At 38.4% G+C, this 19820-nt stretch overlaps 1 protein-coding gene across 5 annotated transcripts in view; it reads left to right on the forward strand.

The window, feature by feature from the left end:
- The window catches only part of LOC131167389 (sister chromatid cohesion 1 protein 2), a 32192-nt gene that overhangs the window by 11676 nt on the left and 696 nt on the right, over positions 1–19820 (forward strand). For 2 of the 5 annotated variants that reach the window (XR_009140117.1, XR_009140118.1), the window contains exons 2-14: positions 13965–14229; positions 14316–14353; positions 14433–14476; positions 15483–15565; positions 15825–16079; positions 16203–16510; positions 16669–16780; positions 17329–17465; positions 17543–17940; positions 18422–18473; positions 18574–18595; positions 18701–18833; positions 19456–19621. Coding sequence is in view for 3 of the 5 variants with exons in the window: in XM_058126195.1 (XP_057982178.1) it covers positions 13965–14229; positions 14316–14353; positions 14433–14476; positions 15483–15565; positions 15825–16079; positions 16203–16510; positions 16669–16780; positions 17329–17465; positions 17543–17940; positions 18422–18473; positions 18574–18595; positions 18701–18833; positions 19456–19539 (1931 nt within the window). In the remaining 2 variants the exon portion in view is untranslated. Of the gene's footprint in view, positions 1–13964; positions 14230–14315; positions 14354–14432; positions 14477–15482; positions 15566–15824; positions 16080–16202; positions 16511–16668; positions 16781–17328; positions 17466–17542; positions 17941–18421; positions 18474–18573; positions 18596–18700; positions 18834–19004; positions 19222–19277; positions 19794–19820 lie in introns of those variants that run through there. The other 3 variants (XM_058126195.1, XM_058126197.1, XM_058126196.1) reach the window with 3 other exon arrangements.

Below are 19820 nucleotides of genomic sequence, written 5' to 3' on the forward strand. Positions count from 1 at the left end.
AGAGTGGTGTGTTGATTATAGGCATGTTGGAGAAAGAATTTTCGCACATCATTACGTACTTCATGCATTGCAAAAAAAAAAAAAAAAAAAAAAAAACCTTCGTACCCTTCAAAGCTTTAAAAGAGGATGGACGGTCAAAGGGTTTCAGAATCACCAGTGGTTTCCTATAAAGAAAGTCTTTGTGGAGAAAGAGCAGTCTAACTGGAGCAGATGTCATGTCAGGTTTCACAGATTTGCTTGTTCAAGTAGAATTTAACAATATGGCAATAAGCGGCTATAGATGCATTTAACTGAGGCGGGTCCCATTTTAGAGTGAAAATGGAAAACAAGGCCAAGATCAATTACAGATCCATTTAGCTGGGGCAGATTTCATGTTGAGCTTCATTGGAACCCATTCAGGTGCCTTCCTGACAAATTGGAATTTGAAGATAGGGTCAGAATAAAAAATGGGGTTATTAATCACAGGCACGCTGGGAGAGAAGATTCATGCATTTCATGCATTGCATAGAAAAATAAATGCATACATAGAACAACATATCTCTGCATTCTAGCATCACAAGTTAGCATCATGCATACATATAGCAACATATTCCTGCATTCTGGCATCACAAGTTAACAACATGCATACATATAACAACATATCTCTGCATTCTGGCATCACAAGTTAACAACATGCATACATATAACAATCTATCCCTGCATACTAGCATCACGAGTTAGCAACATCCATACATACAGCAATAGAGCACCCTTTACATTTTTCTTGTTGAATAAGCTTTTGAATGATCATCTGGCATTCTTGACTGAGCAATTCCTGTTGTGCTAATATTTGAAACTGGGGCAGCCGACCCCAAGCACACATTGATTTACTTGGAAACTGGGGCAGCTGACCTCAGATGCAGATTGACATACTTTGAAAATAGGACAGCGGATCCCATGAACAAGTGGATCCATTCATCGAAATCAAGACCTTACACCCAAGTGGATTTCCCCAATAAAGTAACCATTTTCCAAACTTTGATTTCACACCTTAATGTTACTTGAAGTTGCTCGGATCATCGTATACGCCTTGACTCGGATTCTTGCATTCGCAGCAAGCCATCATTGTGTCATGTGGCTCCGATCCTTGTATTTGTTATGACTCGGATTCTTACATTCGAGGCAAGCCATTATTGTGTCATGTGGCTCGGATCTTCGTATTTGCTACGACTCGAATTTTTATATTCGCAGCAAGCCCTCATTGTGTCGTGTGGCTCGGATCCTTGTATTCGCTATGGGTCGGATTCTTATATTCGAAGCAAGCCATCATTGTGTCATGTGGTTTGGATTCTCGTATCCGCTACGGCTCGAATTCTTACATTTGCAGCAAGCCATCATTGTGTCGTGTGCCTCGAATCCTCATATTTGCTATGGCTCGGATTCTTACATTCGCAGTAAGCCATTCTTGTGTTGTGTGGCTCGGATCCTCGTATCCGCTATGGCTCAGATTCTTACATTCGAAGCAAGCCATCATTTTGTCATGTGGCTTGGATCCTTGTATCTGCTATGACATTCGCAGTAAGCCATCATTGTGCCGTGTGGCTTGGATCCTCGTATCTGCTATGGTTTGGATTCTTACATTGGAAGCAAGCCATCATTGTGTCATGTGGTTCAGATCCTCGTATCCGCTACGGCTCAAATTCTTACATTTGTAACAAGCCATCGTTGTGTTGTGTGGCTTAGATCCTTGTATCCGCTATGACTCGGATTCTTACATTCGTAGCAAGCCATCCTTGTGTTGTGGCTTGGATCCTCGTATCCGCTATGGCTCAGATTCTTACATTTGAAGCAAGCCATCATTGTGTCATGTGGCTCGGATCCTCGTATCTGTTACGACTCAAATTCTTACATTCGCAGCAAACCATCATTATGTCATGCGATTCAGATCCTCATATCCGCCATGGTTCGAATTCTTACATTCGAAGCAAGCCATTATTGTGTAATGTGGTTCGGATCCTCGTATCCGCTACGACTCGGATTTTTACATTCGCAGCAAGCCATCCTTGTGTTTTGTGGCTCGGATCCTCGTATCCGTTATGACTCGAATTCTTACATTCGAAACAAGCCATCATTGTGTCATGTGGCTTGGATCCTCGTATCCGCTACGGCTCGAATTCGTACATTCCCAGCAAGCCATCCGTGTGTTGTGTGGCTTGGATCCTTGTATCAGCTACGACTAGGATTCTTACATTCGCAGCAAACCATCATTGTGTCGTGTGGCTTGGATCCTTGTATCCGCTATGGTTCGAATTCTTACATTTGTAGTAAGTCATCATTGTGTCGTGTGGCTCGGATCCTCGTATCCGCTATGGCTCGGATTCTTACATTCGTAGCAAACCATCCTTGTGTTGTGTGACTCGGATCCTCGTATCCGTAACGACTCAGATTCTTACATTCGAAGTAAGCTATTATTGTGTCATGTGGCTCAGATTCTCGTATCTGCTATGACTCAAATTCTTACATTCGCATCAAACCATCATTGTGTCATGTGGCTCGGATCCTTGTATCCGCTATGACTCGAATTCTTACATTCGAAGCAAGCTATCATTGTGTCATGTGGCTCGGATCCTCGTATCCGCTATGGCTTGGATTCTTACATTCGCAGCAAGCCATCCTTGTGTTGTGTGGCTCGGATCTTCGTTTCTGCTATGGCTCGGATTCTTACATTCGAAGCAAGCCATCATTGTGTCATGTGGCTCAGATCCTTGTATCTGCTATGTCTCGGATTCTTACATTTGAAGCAAGCCATCATTGTGTCATATGGGTCGAATCCTCGTATCTGCTATGGTTCGGATTCTTATAACCGTAGCAAGCCATCTGTGTGTTGTGTGGTTCGGATCCTCATATCCGCTACGATTAAGATTCTTAAATTCGCAGCAAGCCATCATTGTGTCGTGTGGCTCGGATCCTCGTATCCGCTACGGCTCAAATTCTTACATTCGCAGTAAGCCATCATTGTGTCGTGTGACTCGGATTCTCGTATCCGCTATGACTTAGATTCTTACATTCGTAGCATGCCATCCTTGTGTTGTGTGGCTCGGATCCTTGTATCCGCTACGACTCAGATTCTTACATTTGAAGTAAGCCATCATTGTGTCATGTGACTCGGATCCTCGTATTCGCTACGACTCGAATTCTTGCATTCGCAGCAAGCCATCATTGTGTCATATGGTTTGGATCCTCGTATCCACTATGGCTCGGATTCTTACATTCGAAGCAAGCCATCATTGTGTCACGTGGCTCGGATCTTCGTATTAGCTATGGTTCGAATTCTTACATTTGTAGTAAGCCATCATTGTGTCGTGTGACTCGGATCCTCGTATCCGCTATGGTTTGGATTCTTACATTTATAGCAAGCCATCCTTGTGTTGTGTGGCTCGGATGCTCGTATCTGTTATGATTTGGATTCTTGCATTCGAGGAATGCCATCATTGTGTCATGTAGCTCGGATCCTTGTATCCGTTACGGCTCGGATTCTTGCATTTGCAACAAGCCATCTTTGTGTTGTGTGGTTTGGATCCTCGTATCCGCTACGGTTAGGATTCTTACATTCGTAGCAAGCCATCATTGTGTCGTGTGACTCGAATCCTCGTATCCGCTACCGCCCGAATTCTTACAATTAGTGCAAGTCATCCCTGTGTACCTTGACCTGGATTTTTACATTCAGTGCAAGTCATCCCCGTGTACCTCGGCTTGGATTCTTACATTCAGTGCAAGTCAACCCTACATACTACCGCCTGGATTCTTACATCCAGTGCAAGTCATCCCTGTGTACCTCGGCCTGGATTCTTACATTCAGTGCAAGTCAACCTTGCGTACTCTTGCTTGGATTCTTACATTCAGTGAAATCATCCTTGGTATACAAAAGCAAACAACACTTGATTAACTTGAAAGCCATAGGTAGTTGTATAGCCTGGCTAAAATAGGTGTTTTTTTATCTTTGTAGGCTTGTTGCTACAAATAACGTAGGAAAGTTCTTACTACTACATTGAAGCAACAAAGCTTACAAAGAGGGGCAGCTGTAGACACCACTATTTTAATCAGGCCTTCGTGAGAAAACCCGGTGTACTTAAAAAGTTGACTTTATATCCCGGGTGTATTAAAATGAGCCCCGACATTTTAAATTGAGTCCCTGTTCTTAAATCAAGTCCCGGGTATTTTAAATTGATTCCCAACATTTTTCATTTTTGAATCTTTTATTTTTAGTCCCTTTGAGTCTGGATATTTTAGGTTGAGTCTTTCATTTTTCGAAATTTTGATTGAGTTTCGGAATTTTTAGATCGAGTCTTTGATTTTATTTTTATTTTTGGGCTTTTTGTTGGCCAAAAAAATAAATAAAATAAAAATAAAAAGAAAAAGAAAATAAAAATAATAAAAAAGAAAAAAGAGGGGGAGCTTAGGGTTTTAGATATTTAGGTTATATATATATATATATATATATATATAAATAGGAAGGAAGACAAGAAGGAAGACACGGCCGTGGGGGAGAATCATTAAAAAAAAAAAAAAACCTAAGCTAAACCCCCCTCTATGCTCTCTCTCTTTCACACACACAACTGCCACAACACCATCCTTCTAGCCTCTACCTCTATCTCCGGCCATACACTCGCACCATTCCCAGATCCAATCCGGCAGCCCCTCATGGCCTCACCTGCACCACGCCTAGCCGTAGCCCTCCACGGCCTCACCTGTACCCACCATCACACCACATCACGCCCCGCCCTGACGATGTTTCGACGAGGAACTCGCGCACAACAGCAAAACACATTCACAGCTCCACAACACCATCCTTCTAGCATCACCATTACAGCAACCTCACCACCCACACAACACCGTCAACCTCCCAGCCTGACCACCCTCATGTCGTCGTTACACCAGTCCCGGTGTCGTTGTACCAGACTAGCCGTTCTTCAATTCTCTCTTTCGGCCGCGAAACAAGATAGCCATAGTACGAGCTTTGCCGTCACTCCTCGCAGACCAGCACAGCTCCACTCCGGCCGCCCCATCAACTCTAGCTCCTCTGACCCGCCGTCGTTATCTCTCACACGACTCACCTTCGTCTCCATCGCTGTGCCCAGCTCCGGTCTTTTAACTCCGGCCACGACCCTGTTCCTGCAAACCCTGACACGTACTAACTCCCGTAGATCCAGCCTTAGCCACCTCACGGCCAACCTCCAACCCTTGCTATGAGTTCCCTCCACATATTGACACACGCACACCAACCTACGCACTCATGCACACACTAACCCACACACACACCATGCACACACAACTCACACACGCTCACTGTCACACACGTGCATGTTTATGTATATATATATATATATATATGTTTGGATTTGTTTGGGGTTTTAATCTCTGAAGTTTAAGTTTTTATTGCATATGCGTGTATATTAAAGGATTGGTATTTATTGTATATCGTATATTAAAGGATTGTTATTTATTGTATATGCGTGTATGCTAAAGTTAAGTTTTGATATTATTATTGTTATTGCCTTATATGTTTATTTGTATATTTATATTATTATTGAATGCACATTTTATTGTATAGTTTGTATATTTGTATTATTATTGTGATTGCCTTATATAATTATTTGCATATTCGTTGCACATTCTATTGTATATTAGCTTACATATTTTCATATTATTATTGCATTTCAATTTTAGGTTTTGCTATGTTTCCTAATTATTACATATTTGTATTATTGTATTTCCATAATATTCGGTGCACGTATCATCCTTACCATTATTATTATTATTATTATTATTACTATTATTATTTATTATCTTATTTATTATTACTACTATTATTATTATTATTATTATTATTGTGTTTATTATTATTAATATATTATTATTATTATTATTATTTATTGCTATTATTATTATTATTATTACTATTACTATTATTATTATTATTATTATTATTTATTGCTATTATTATTATTATTATATTATTATTATTATTATTCTATTTTGAATTATATGTATACTCAATTATGTTATTTTTAGTGTTTCATATTTGTATTAACTTGTTATTATTTTATTATTATGATATTTTTGTTATTAAATATTTTTGATTTTATCCTTATGATTGTAACAAAAAGGTATGAGTTTTTAAAGCTCCCCATACTCCAGTTTTGAGGGAATATATATATTACGTATATTTTTGTGTGATTAATTTCTTTGCATGTGTATTTCACAAATTCACGAAAGAGAGTAATTTTAAAGATTTATTAAATTTAATTGGTGGAATAATTTTTGATTAATTAGATACCGTTCATAAGAACGGACGTGTAGGGAGTGCTCATACCTTCCCTTCGTGTTATCGAACTCTCGATCCCTGATTTGGTAAGCAGACCGATTTTACCTGGGTAGTAATCGAGTGTTCTAACCACACTAAAAGGTTAGTGGCGATTCCATTCCTATTTTTCCCAAAAATTATTCAAAGCATTTTTCATTCGCCTCATCCTGCGCTCCGGGACGTCGTGACAAACTTGATTATCACACATCAGCTCTATAGACTGAGAATGTAGAAAACCAATTCTCCAACATGTTCTTCAATCAAACAATTTCACATGTAGCGTGAGCCATGACCCTAATTTTTGACTTAACACTTGACTTGACCACCTTAGTTTGTTTCTTACTCCTCTAAGAAACCAAATTCCATCAACAAGGATACAACACCAGATTGTGGATCTTCTATTGGAAGGTAACCTAGCCCAATCTGCATCAGTATATTCTTAAATATGAGTATGACCTTGATCTTGATATAAGAGGCCTCTCCTAGGTGTACCTTTGAAATATCTCAAGAAGCAAATTACTGCATCCCAGTGACTTGTTCTTGGAGAATCAAGAAACTAACTCACAAAACTTGTTGCAAGAGATATTTTGGGCCAAGTGAATGTGAGATAATTCAACTTTCTAACAAGTCTCTGATATTGTCCTGGTTTGGGCAACAAATCACCCATATGTGACACTAGCTTACTATTAGGATCCATAGGTGTATCAACAAGTTTGGATCCCGATAGTCCGATTTTATCTAAAAGATCAAGATCATACTTCCTTTGTGACAAAATAGTTTCGGTTTAAGATCTCGATACTTCTATAAAGTACTTCAATGGTTCCAAATCCTTTGTTTGAAACTTAGTTTGCAGAAATGCTTTAGGCTTTGAATATCTTGATCTTCATTTTCAGTATTCACCATATAATCCACATACACAATAAGCAAAATCCTTTCGAGTGGGGTATTACGGTAAAATGCAGAATGATCTACTACACACAATTGAAGGCCAAACTCAAGTACTACAACATTGAAGCAACTAAACCTTGCCCTTGGAGACTGTTTTAAACCATATAGTGACTTCTTGAGCTGACTCACTAAGCTTGACCCCCCCTGAGCAACAAACCCAGGTGGCTGCTCCATATAGATCTCCTCCTGAAGATCACCATATAGGAAAGCATTTTTCATGTCTAATTGGTATAAAGGTCAGTGATAGGTGGTGGCTAAGGAGATGAACAAACGTACTGAGGCAAGTTTAGCTACGTGGAGGGATGTGTCTGCACACTGTTGAAGGCCAAACTCAAGTACAACAACATTGAAGCAACTAAACCTTGCCCTTGGAGGCTGTTTTAAACCATATAGTGACTTCTTGAGCTAACACACTAAGCTTGACCCCCCTTGAGCAACAAACCCAGGTGGCTGCTCCATATAGATCTCCTCCTAAAGATCACCATGTAGGAAAACATTTTTCATGTCTAATTGGTATAAGGGCCAGTGATAGGTGGTGGCTAAGGCGATGAACAAACGTACTGAGGCAAGTTTAGCTACGTGGGAGGATGTGTCTGCACACTGTTGAAGGCCAAACTCAAGTACTACAACATTGAAGCAACTAAACCTTGCCCTTGGAGACTATTTTAAACCATATAGTGACTTCTTGAGCCGACACACTAAGCTGGACCCCTAGTGAGCAACAAACCTAGGTGGCTGTTCTATATAGATCTCCTCCTGAAGATCAACATGTAGGAAAACATTTTTCATGTCTAATTGGTACAAAGGCCAGTGATAGGTGGTGGCTAACATAGTAGTTAGAGGCGAGAGGCGAGCCGAGGCGCAAAGGGTATTTGAAGCCGAGGTGCAAGGCACGAGTCGAAGGCGCACACCTCACGAAGGTGAGGCGCACAACTATTAAAATGCTGTAAAATGCCTATTTGGGGTAATTGATATATGAACATATGAATATCTAGTAATATTAGAATTTAAAATGCCAAAACATTCAATAGCAAAATTGGAAATTTAATGAAATTGCCAAGGCCAAAAGCATCAACAATTCAACATAGTTCAACATCAAAATAAAAGAGTACAATAAAAGATTTCAAAGTCTAAAATCTAAATATCAGCTTGAGTTTAATTCAATACTAGTGAATTCTTAAGTTATGTTGGTCAAACAACCTTCTGTAGTTTAATACTTGTTGATTATTATATTAATTATTATGAATCTTCAACTTGCATTTTTTTCTCATTTTGTAAAATATATTTTTTAGAAGTTTAAGATTAAAATAAAATTATCAACTAATATTATAAGAAGAAGCAGCAGGCAGCAGAAAGAAGAAGAAGAACTGAAAAAGAAGAAAAATAAGAAGTGAAAGAAGAAGAAGAAGAGGAGGAAGAAGAAGAACTGAAAAAGAAGAAGAAGAAGAAGAAGAAGAAGAAGAAGAAGAAGAAGCAGGCAGCAGGCAGCAGAAAAAAGAAGCAGAACTGAAGAAGAAGAAAAAGAAGAAGACAACTTACGAAGGTTCGAAGGCTCGAAGACGAGCTCGCTGCTGGTTCGAAATGTCAAAGACACACTCGCGAAGGGTCGTGTTGGTTCAAAATGTGGAAGACGAACTCACGCTGCTGGTTCGAAGGCTTGAAGACGAGCTCGCGAAGGTTCCTGCTGGTTCGAAGGCTCGAAGATGAACTCGCGCTGCTGGTTCGAAGGCTCGCGAAGGCTCCTACTGGTTCGAAATGTGCAACAGTGCAAGATGAACTTGCGAAGGGTCGAAGAGGGCTAGGGCTCTGTTGGTTTGAATTGGATGAGGGCTAGGGCTTTGGCCTTTCTTTATTTAAACAGGCTCAAAAATTTCAAGGCGTGTCTCACGTTGCCTGACGCCCCTCTGCGGGTCGCCTTGCCTCACATGGTATGAGGCACTAGCCTTGTCGCCTCTCTGTGCCTCGCGCCTGAGGCGCGCTTTTAACTACTCTGGTGGCTAAGGAGATGAATAAACGTACTGAGGCAAGTTTACCTATGTGGGAGGATGTGTTTGAATAGTCCAGGCCATACACTTGAGTATATCCCTTAGCAACAAGGCGGGCTTTCAATCGAGCTAGGGAATCATTTGGCTTAACCTTCATAGTCTACACCCAACAACAACCAATCACAAACTTATTAGGAGGAAGATGTACTAAATCCTAAGTATCATTATCCTATAGAGCATGCATATTTTTTATCATTGCATTCCTTTGTCTAGAATGGCGAATGACTTCAAAAATAGACTTGGGAAGAGCAATAGAGGACACGATACTAACAAAATAGTAGTATGAGGGTGACGCGAAGTCATAAGAAACAAAATTAGAGATTGGATGTTGGGTATTAGTGTGTTTACTTCTCAAACAGCAATAGGAGGATCAACCACTGGGAAGAGGATCATCTGACGAGGGATCTAGAGGTATAGAAGTTGAAGCTAGAGGGGGCTCTCCTCCTTTGAATCGTTGTGTGTACACTTACAGATTGGGATGATCCAAGCAATGAGAAGGACTCAAACTTTATGAAGATGCAAGAGGATTGGACGAAGGAAATAACTTAGGATTTTGAAGGCTAGGTAGAGGAAGAGGAAGAGACTCATTAAGGTCAACAGAACTTGAGGAATTAGAGTAGTATGGTGTAGCCTAAAAAATGGTAACATGAGCATAGACAAAGAATCTATGTAAAGTAGGGCTGCAACGTCGATATCCCTTTTGAATATAACAATACCCCCCAAAAATACATTTGGTAGCGCAAGGATTTAACTTATCCGTTCCTAGAGTTAACTTTTGGACAAAAGACACTCAACCAAATATATGAGGAGGAAGGGAGAACAAAGGAGCCGTAGGGAAGATAACTGAATATGGAATTTTACCACTAAGGACAGAGGATGGCATTTTATTAATGAGAGAGTAAGCAGTGAGCATGTCATCACTCTAAAAAATTTTGGGGACATTTGTTTGATACAATTGGGTATGAATGACTTTGAGAATATGTTTGTTTTTCTGTTTTGCAACTCCATTTTGTTGTGGAGTGTGGCACAAGATGATTAATGGATCATACCAGAATTAGTCATATGGGTACTAAATTGGGTACTGAAGTACTCCCTAACATTATCACTAGGAAGTATCTTGACTAGCATATCAAATTGAGTCTTTATTTGAGAACATAAGGCGCAAAATATATTAAACAACTCAGAATGGTCTTTCATTAAATACAACCAAGTCAGCCTGGAGTAGTCATTGACAAATGTAACAAAGTATTGAAACCCCAATTTTGACGTGACACGACTAGGACCCAAAACATCATAATGGACGAGCATGAAAGGACTATCTAACCGTTTGTTGACTCGGGAAGCAAAGGGAACATGATGATATTTTGCCAATTGACAAGACTCATACTCAAGAGTAGACACAAAACTCATACCATGACCTAGCTATTTTAATTTGTGCAAGGATGGATGACCTAGGCGACAATGGATTTGAAGCGGTGTAGGTTGTGCAGGCAATGGGAGAAGAGAACGACTCAAACTAGTAGAGTCCACAAGCCTTACGTCTTGTGCCAATTGTCTTCCTTGTTTTCAGTCATGAATAATCACAAAATCAGGAAAGAAGGTTACAAAATAATTAGTGCCTTTGTAAGTTTTCTAAATGACATGAGATTGAAAAAGGGGAGTTAGGGGTTGTTTGTTTGTGCTTAATGGCCTCTAAATAGAGGTTGGGTTCTCAATGGTCCAAAATTCAGCGAATCGGTGTTGTTTGGTCAACTTGTAAAATAGATTTGGATTGCCTCTAGGAGAATTAGCATTCTCCCTGATGATGATTCAGTAAGAGCACAAATTAAAAGCTTTTTTTGACTTTTTACCCTTAAAAAATAACACAAATTACACAACCTCGACTCTCCTCCCATGATCTCCCAATTGATTCGTGCTCAATCTCTTCAAGCTCTCACCTCTCCAGTCTCTCCATTGTTGAATGAGCACCTTTAACGTTGTCTCTCTTCTTTCGATATTCTCCTTGCTCCTCTGACACCAACATGTTTTCTCCCCTTCTCCTTCTCCTTCTTCCTTTTCATTTATATTCTAATTTATTTATTTATTTTTAAAATTTTTTTTTTCTAGTTATGCTTGGGTTTATTTACTATTGCACAAGATCTCAAAATATGAATTGGGAAGGCTCATCTTGCTTGAATTATCTCCGGCTAGTGTGGCTTTCAATTTTGGAAAGACTCAAATATTCTTTTGCATATTAAAATGAATTTTGCTGTCTGATAAATCCAAGCCCACAGTAGAAAACAGGCCATGAATGCAATAGATTTAAGACTTTCCCACTTCCTTTGTAAGGATTTATGAATATTTTTCTTTGTATATATGAAGGATCAATATGTTCGATCTATTGATGGAAATTATAGAACTGATATTTTTGCAGAAGAAAGGTGGAAAAAATGGAGAAAAAGCTAGTATTTAGTTGAAGTTTTAATTATAAAAAAATATTTTTTTATTATGTTTCACAATAAATAATATTTTATGTTTTAAAGTATTTATGTTAGAAAATATTTTCAATTAATGTTTTTATGTTTTATATTTGAGTCACCTTAGTTTTGATATATATATATATATATATATATATATATATAAATTGATCTCAAAAAATGTTTATTAATTTTAACAAGGAGGTTTTTAAAGGATTAAAAACTGAAAAAATACATATATTCGGAGGTTAATTACCAAAAAACTAAAATAATTCAGCGTTCAAATTCAGAAACTGGTTCCAATTATATTCAGAAACCGGTTCACGTATTCAGAATTACAATTAGCATTTAATGCTAATTGCTAAATTTTATCAAACACCCCCTTAGGAATGTATAAAACAGAAGAAAGAGAGATGGAGGGAGTAGGATTTACTGTTCCTATCCCTTAACTATAGTTGTGGATCCATCAATAGGGGTAACTTGAGGTAGATTTTTAGGATACTAGTGCGCAGAAAAGAAGTTGGTTACACTTGACATATGGTCGGTAGCAACAGAGTTGATACTCCAAGGACTAGTGGGAGAGATACCAGGTGACATACAAATTGTAGGATTATCCTTCTGAACAAAAGATGCAATGTGATGAGATGCTTGTTGGGATGTTTGATACTGTAGGAACCTTGAATACTCTTTTTCAGAGGTAGTTAAGTACGTTGTTCACTTGAACAAATGCCTGGCAATGAGAGGTAGTTAAGTACGCCGTTCACTTGAACAAATGCCTGGCAATGAAAACGCACTTTTGGGATTTGAGAATGCCATCCCAACACACACACAACCTCGATACAGCAGCAAATCAGAAATACACAGCAAACAAAATGCTATTGGGATTCCAAAAGTGAACTTATGGATGAACTGAAACACACCAACCAAACCAAACACAAAGGAGTCAATCACTGATTCAACCACGAATGTGTCACCAACAACTGGACATAGCACTGAGACAACCCTACAAAATCAATGTATAAATGCTGCCACTGCTCCAAGAGACTTAGACCCAGCCCCAAGAAATCAACACACTGCTCTAACAGTACCAACCAGCCACTATACTGTAGAAAATCAGAAGAACACAGCAAACAACATCCTCCTGGAATTCATGGACACCATCCCAACACACAAGATCCACCAACTGGAGCAAACCACAAGCACACAATGAAAGAAAGATAAAAATGAATCAAAGAACACATCAATACCACTGTTTCAGGCCTCAATTAACTCTATAAACATTGACCAACAGCTATAGCAAGCAATCATTTCTGGAATGCCATACATGAGCAAATGAAAAAAGGTGATATCTTTGGGACAGAAAAGATGACATACAACTTGGTATCATGGTGTGAGGAAGGATTCAAGATATTTGGGAGGAAATAGGAGCAAAATGGCTGCTCAAAAGTGTCTCATATGCCGGTGCGTGGGCATGTGAAGGCTTCTCTGGCTGTGAAATTTTGATGGCTGGCAGATTGGCATGTTCTGTGGCTTGCTATGTCGTAATTTTGCAAAATATGAGGTGTTTCTTGTGGTGTTGAAGAGGAAAGCAGCATCCAGGATTTTTCCAGTGACTGCAGCTTTTTCGGCAACTGCTGAACCTCTTTATGGACTTTGGTGATGCTGATGACCCTTCTACAGCAGCAGGTTGCGTGGTATTATGGTGTTTAGGGTTTGATTTAGTAGCGGTCATACAATTAGGGTTTAGGTTGGATCTATTTATGATATATGTCAAAGTACATGCCAATTACCATACTGCCCTTACTATCTCTCACTTGTTGACATAACACTTGCACACTAACAATGCTAAATGACTAAGATAACTATCAATATTTATTTTTTCGGTTTTTTGGCTGGAGAGAAATGCTTGGACTTTTTTGAGATCATGGGTCATCTGTAGATTTGATTTGTCACAGGATTGTGATTTTAGGGTCCATGAGGGTGCTCACTACTAGGTGTTTTGGCAATACAGCTCTCTCCTGTTTCTTTTTCCTTTTTTGAAGATTTCTCATTCTCTTTGTACATTCTTCTCCTTAATATTTATTTTTTATTATTTTTTTTTTGTTTATATGAATCCAACAATGTCACTGTGGTTATTATCCTAAATATTCCCTTTTTTATTGCCTTATGCAGAGAAAATTTTGCTAAAAGACTTTCCTGAAGTTGCATGTAGAGTGCTGGGCTATCTTCTTCTTGGTGTTGTGAGAATATACTCGAAGAAAGTGGAATATCTTTTTGATGACTGCCGGAAGGTGCTTAATAGAATTAATGCTTTTGTGAATACCAAAATAGTGAACACACATAGGGAAGCTTCACATGCACCTTTCCTTTCTATCACTCTACCAGCCAGATTTGAACTTGATGCTTTTGATCTGGAGGTTCTGGAAGATGTGAGCGGGTAAGTTATCTGAAAAAAAGTGTTCACATGAACTTAAACATTACACCATTCTTAACTACCTTTTATTTGTTTCTCCAATTCTCCAGCGACCATGTGAGACCCCTTGAAGAGATCACGCTTAAAGGTTTTAGATTGCTTTAAACTTTTTGTTTGCTTGGTTCTATTGGTTATGTTTGATGTTATTTGTCCTTCTGATGAAACAGAAGCATGGAGAAATGAGACAGTGGGGCATTATTCTCTAGACATGGTATGTGTAATATGTTATTACAATGTTTGGTCAATGGTGACTAGGGAGATTTAGTGCCGTACACTTTTTTTAACAACTATTTAAATCATGCTAAATGCAGCAGTTTACCAGTTTCTGATCCCTAAAACTTCCAACAGCCAAAAATTCTTGCTGAATGCAGTTATCTTTACAACATGCATATATTTGTTCATACTTTTTTTTTTTTTTTAATATTTTAATATTTAAAGTTTTCATGAAAATTTCTGTGTTTATATTTGTTGGGATAAAAATATAATCCTTTGATGGGGAATTGGTAAATCAATGTTTCTTTTCTCGTGGGATATCAAGCGCTTGTTCTGTTTTGCTAATATTGGCTAGTTCAAAAACGTCGGTGGTGGTATCGGTAGCATTTCTTATTTATCAATTGCCACCTACACAATGGTTAGATTAATATATTAATGCACCACATCTAAAATAAAGTGTCAAGCACATTATTCAAATATTTAAAATAAGGAATAAAAAGGATAAAAAAAATGAAAAATGGAATAAAAAGAAAAGAAGAGAAATGGACTGAAATATCCATGATATAATGTAGTTTGAATCTTCTTAAAAGTTAAGATGCACATTACACATAAATGGACGTGGATTGGGTAGGTTTTGGTTTGAACTGCTCCATTTCATCACCTAATGGGTGGTTATTTTTGGGAAAAAATGCAACTGTCCTGACTAGTGGTGCTCGGTGCAACTGAAGCAACTACTGGTAGCATAGTGCGACTGCTATTACTTGCAGGCAAATGGTGCAAGTGCTAGCAATCCCAGGAGCAGAACATCTGATAGTATTGGTGGGACTTGTGGTGGTAGATTCGGTAGGTTGTATAGTATTGACCTCTTTTAGGCTAGCATGATATCTATCATGTGCAAGAAAAAAATATTGAATTGGTCATATTGTTATAAACAGTTCAATGTTTTAACAAGATTATGTTTCATCTAAGATACATAAAAATTTTTACCTTTTGTGATTTTGCAGTGTGTTTTTGAGGAAGATGTCGCTGAAACTTTTTCTGCTGCTCATGCTGAAACTTCGTCCGTTGCTCAAACGCCAGCTGAATAGTATGTGAACCACATGTAATTTTCTTGTTAGTTCATGTTCAAAGTAAAACACACACTGAAATGCATGCACATGCATTGCATTTTTGGGTGCGGGTGCTATAAACCCTTAGTGTGGATTCTGATATTTATTTAGTATAAAGCTGATTTTGTTTGCTTCTGCAAAAGGAAAGTTAAAGTTTAATTATTTACGAATTTGAATTTGAAATTTTCATGTGTGCTGAACAGAGTAGATTTATTTTCAATTTATCTTTTGTTGCAGTGTTCTGTCACCTTCGACTGTAAGTCGGTCAAATAATCTAAGCAGCCTAGAAGTGAGCTTGGAGAAGCTTCGGGATGAAAGGTTCCCTCAAGAAGAATGTCTGGACTTTGGATTGATTTGTATGGTTGAGGAAGAATGTCAAAACCTAATTAGTCCATTTGGCGAAGGACATCACATCGATGGGGGGGAGATAAATTGCCCACAATTGACATTTTCAGAAAATGGGGAGTCTCAGCTTATAAAAGACCAGATAAAGTATGTACATCAAATGACTTTTTTCTATGTTTTTTTTTTTTCAAATCCTCAGCATTCTGAATTACTTATTTTAGCTCAAATTATTACTTGCACATTCAGTTCAATTTACATTCCTGTTTACAGTGTTCTTTCGCATCATTTGATGGAAAATGAGATGGTGGGAAGTCCATCCCATAATCTAAGCAAACCAGAAGCAAGCATAAAGACGCCTGAAGATTTTAGGTTCTCTCAAGAAGATTATTTGGCTCATGAAAAGGCTGATGAAGTACCTACAGATCTTGTTAGAAGTAAAGAGCTTCATGCTGATGGAATTCAGAAAAAGTCTTTTGAGGAGACACCATTAGAAAAAAGCAGTTGTCTTGTTATTACAGAACGTGCAGTATCTGCTACAGTAAATACTACTCCAGAGTCCAAGTTCTCGACTGTTTCAGGTGTCGATTGCCAAAACCACTCATTAGCTTTGGAAATTATGATTCCTCATTGTGCAATTGTACTCTAATATTACCTTAATTCTGACAGCCTTTCTGGTCTTACATTTGCGTTTGTCTCTTCCAATTTTTTCCTACTTAAACACCTCCTTTCAAAGCAGGAGTTACAAACCCAGAGTTCATGGTCATTCCAACTCCAGCAAAGAAAGAGAGTTCTCACATTCCAAGGAAAAGAAAATGTTCATTTGACGATTTTACAGTGTTGCCTAACAAGTATGTTTAGGTCTTCTACACGTCTTTCATTTCTGCAGTACAGATTACATATTTAACACTTTGATGACAACCATTAGTTATCACCATAATGTCTGCTTTTGCCTTATTTTGATCCAACAATAACATTTTCCTAATGAATTATCTTGCCTATGTGTGGGAGCATGGATTTGGGGCCTTGGATTTGGAGTTGTGTGGAATTGGATGAAACTCAAATTGTATTGAATTTTTGTCCAAACCCACTCAAGTCCAAATCCAATTTCCCAAATTCACGCTGCCAAACACAACTTTACAGTATTTGAACTTGGTTTTGCATATGGAGTGCTGAATCATGATAAGTGCAAAGTATCACCAAGTACGGAAAGACTAGCGAACTTATACGCAGTCAGTGTACTCTTAGATTGCAACCCCTTCATTGTTATGAATAAATATTTTGGTTTTTGAAGCATGATTTCTGGGCATGTTTGAATATTCCAAAATTTTAGTGATGAGATAAATTTCTGGAAAACAAGGGGGGACTATGAGACATCATTTGAATTTCAAAATTACAGGGTACTTAGGGAAAGAATATATAATCCAAATGACTTGGTGTGTAAACGAAGGCCAGCTCCTCACACTGCTCTTGATGCGTGGAAAGCCTGTCAAATCTCCAATCTCGCTCATGGTTTTTCAGAGCCTTTGCTCCCCTGTGAGTCTGACTTTCCCCCACTTCAGTGGTTTCTTGGATGTTTGGATACTTGTTACTCACTAACCATAGCCCTGCAGATAGTTCTTTAGAGATTAGATCACTCTTTGGGGAGAAGAAATTAAAGACATCAAAGACTACAGAACCGGCGGAAATTGGTGAAGGTCTTGATAAGTTGGATGTGTTGGTATCCCCAAATGTTGGTAGATCTACAGAAGAGACTGCCCTTGCTCCAGGAACACCTGTTGATCACTCGACATCTGCTATATTGGATGTGCCAGGATCCCCAACTGTTGGTAGATCTTCAGATCAAACTGCAATTGCTCCAGAAACACCTACTGATCACCCAGCATCAACAAGATTGTGCAGGGGTCCCAGGAGCTTGCATAGATGGGGATCCATGAGTTCATCTGAAAGTGTAGATAGAGAGTCATTTTCAGCTGTAGATGAAGACTGTTGTCTTGATCTTATGAGTGAGGTAAATTTAGGTTTCCTAAAATGCTGATACAATTGTTACTTGTTTTAACTTTTCTTTTTTCAGGCATTAAACATGTAATTTTTCAAATTAACAGAACTTGATGGATAGATTTGGTTGTTTTGTTATCATTGTAAACGTGATAAGTTTGTATTTATCAAACATATGTGGTCTCAATCCAGCATGTACAGCAGAGAATTTTTTTGCAAGGCTGGATTTTGTTGGATTATTTGTTACTTGTTACTTGTTGCCCAATGGGCTTATATTACGTTTTGCTCTGTTTGGTTGCTAAAAAAATGTGGGAAATGAGATGGACTTGAATTTGAATATTCAATTTTTTATAATTTGAGAGAAATTCTCAGTGATGCTCAGTTGAATCCACAAACGCACATGTGCACACTCAATTTTAATAGGGGTGGCTGGGGAATAGGAGGGAACATGAAAGTGGTGGTTGCTGCTGCTAACGTCTTACCTTGTGTGATAGGATATATCTTCCTGTGAAGGGCATTCATGTGAGCAAGATTATGGGGAACTATGTAAGGACAAGTTATTAATTTATTCATTTTTTTTTAGTTTGCAATTTGAATGGTTATTTTTGTTTGTGGCATTCTGATATGAAATTTTTCCTCATTTCAGATGGGTGGTCAGTGAGAACCAGGTAAGCTGAAGGGGCTCAGCATTTTTTGTTGGAGTGGACCAAGAGTCGGCTTCTAGGCTTCTCTGCATGACTCTAAAATTTCTTTGTTGAATTTGTGGTACCCAGAGCAGTGGCAGGATACCTGCGCAGAAGCTTTCTGAATCGAAGAAAACAGAGAAAGGAGGAGGTTGTCAGCTTGTTGCGGGTTCTGAAAGGAAGAACGAAGGAAGAAAGTGCAAGGGTATTCTATGAGATTCTGGTATGTCTTTTTTAATTTTTAATAATTTAGTTTTTCCCCATTGTATTTTTTATGAAGACTTTTTGGTGCACATACAACCTTACCTAATAAAATTATGTGCTCATCTCAACTGGGTGACGGTGCCTGCTACAATTTTTTTTTTAATTTGTTGAAGTTACTATTTTCTTTTAGGGAATTTCTTTCCATCAGAGCTCATCCTTGAATTCGCTTCCTTATGAAACAAGCTGATTTTATGTCTGTAAAGTGGTTTCTAAAACTTCCCTATATGAGCAGAAGAAAGCTCCAAAGTGTATGAATTCTTATGTTAATTTTTTTTGGGATGAGTTTCTTCGCAATATATTAGGTGAAAATTGTGCATGCTTCCAACCCTTGATTGGTTAGTGATTGAAATTTGATGTTGAATGATTAATGATGACCATGACATGCTGTTTTTCGAGCAAAAAGGGCAGGAGGCTGATGGTCAAATAACTGAAGGAAGCAACCTCCTCCTTCTGCCTCGGAACGCAAGATGAGGAACATTTGCATTAGATATGTGAACAAAGTCCTATAATCACACTTCTGCCCAGTGCTCACAACAAATTAAGGTAGGATATAACTTCGCTTTTAAATCTTCTTTTTGCAGGTTTTGAAAACTGAAGGGTATGTAGGTGTGACGCAAGATAATGCCTATGATGACATCCTTGTGCTGGGCCTCCCCAGATCATAGAACTGTTGTAGAAGGATTGGTGCATAAGCCAGTGGAGGAGCAATGGTTGTTGGCTCGTCTCTGTATTTAATAGATGGCAATGGTATGGCTGCAAAAAATATTTCCTTGTAGCGATCCATGATCCATGTAGGCTCTAGTATCTTGTAAATTGGAACTTTTAAACATTGTATATAGAAGAACAAAGATGATAACAAAGCTAACCACTTGATAATTCTTAATGCATTAGGTGCGAGTTCACATTTTGAACTTTGATCTCAAATCTGCAGTACACAATGTGGTTG

The sequence above is a fragment of the Malania oleifera genome, chromosome 11 (genome assembly GCF_029873635.1).
Source record: "Malania oleifera isolate guangnan ecotype guangnan chromosome 11, ASM2987363v1, whole genome shotgun sequence".
Classification (NCBI taxonomy): Eukaryota; Viridiplantae; Streptophyta; class Magnoliopsida; order Santalales; family Ximeniaceae; genus Malania; species Malania oleifera.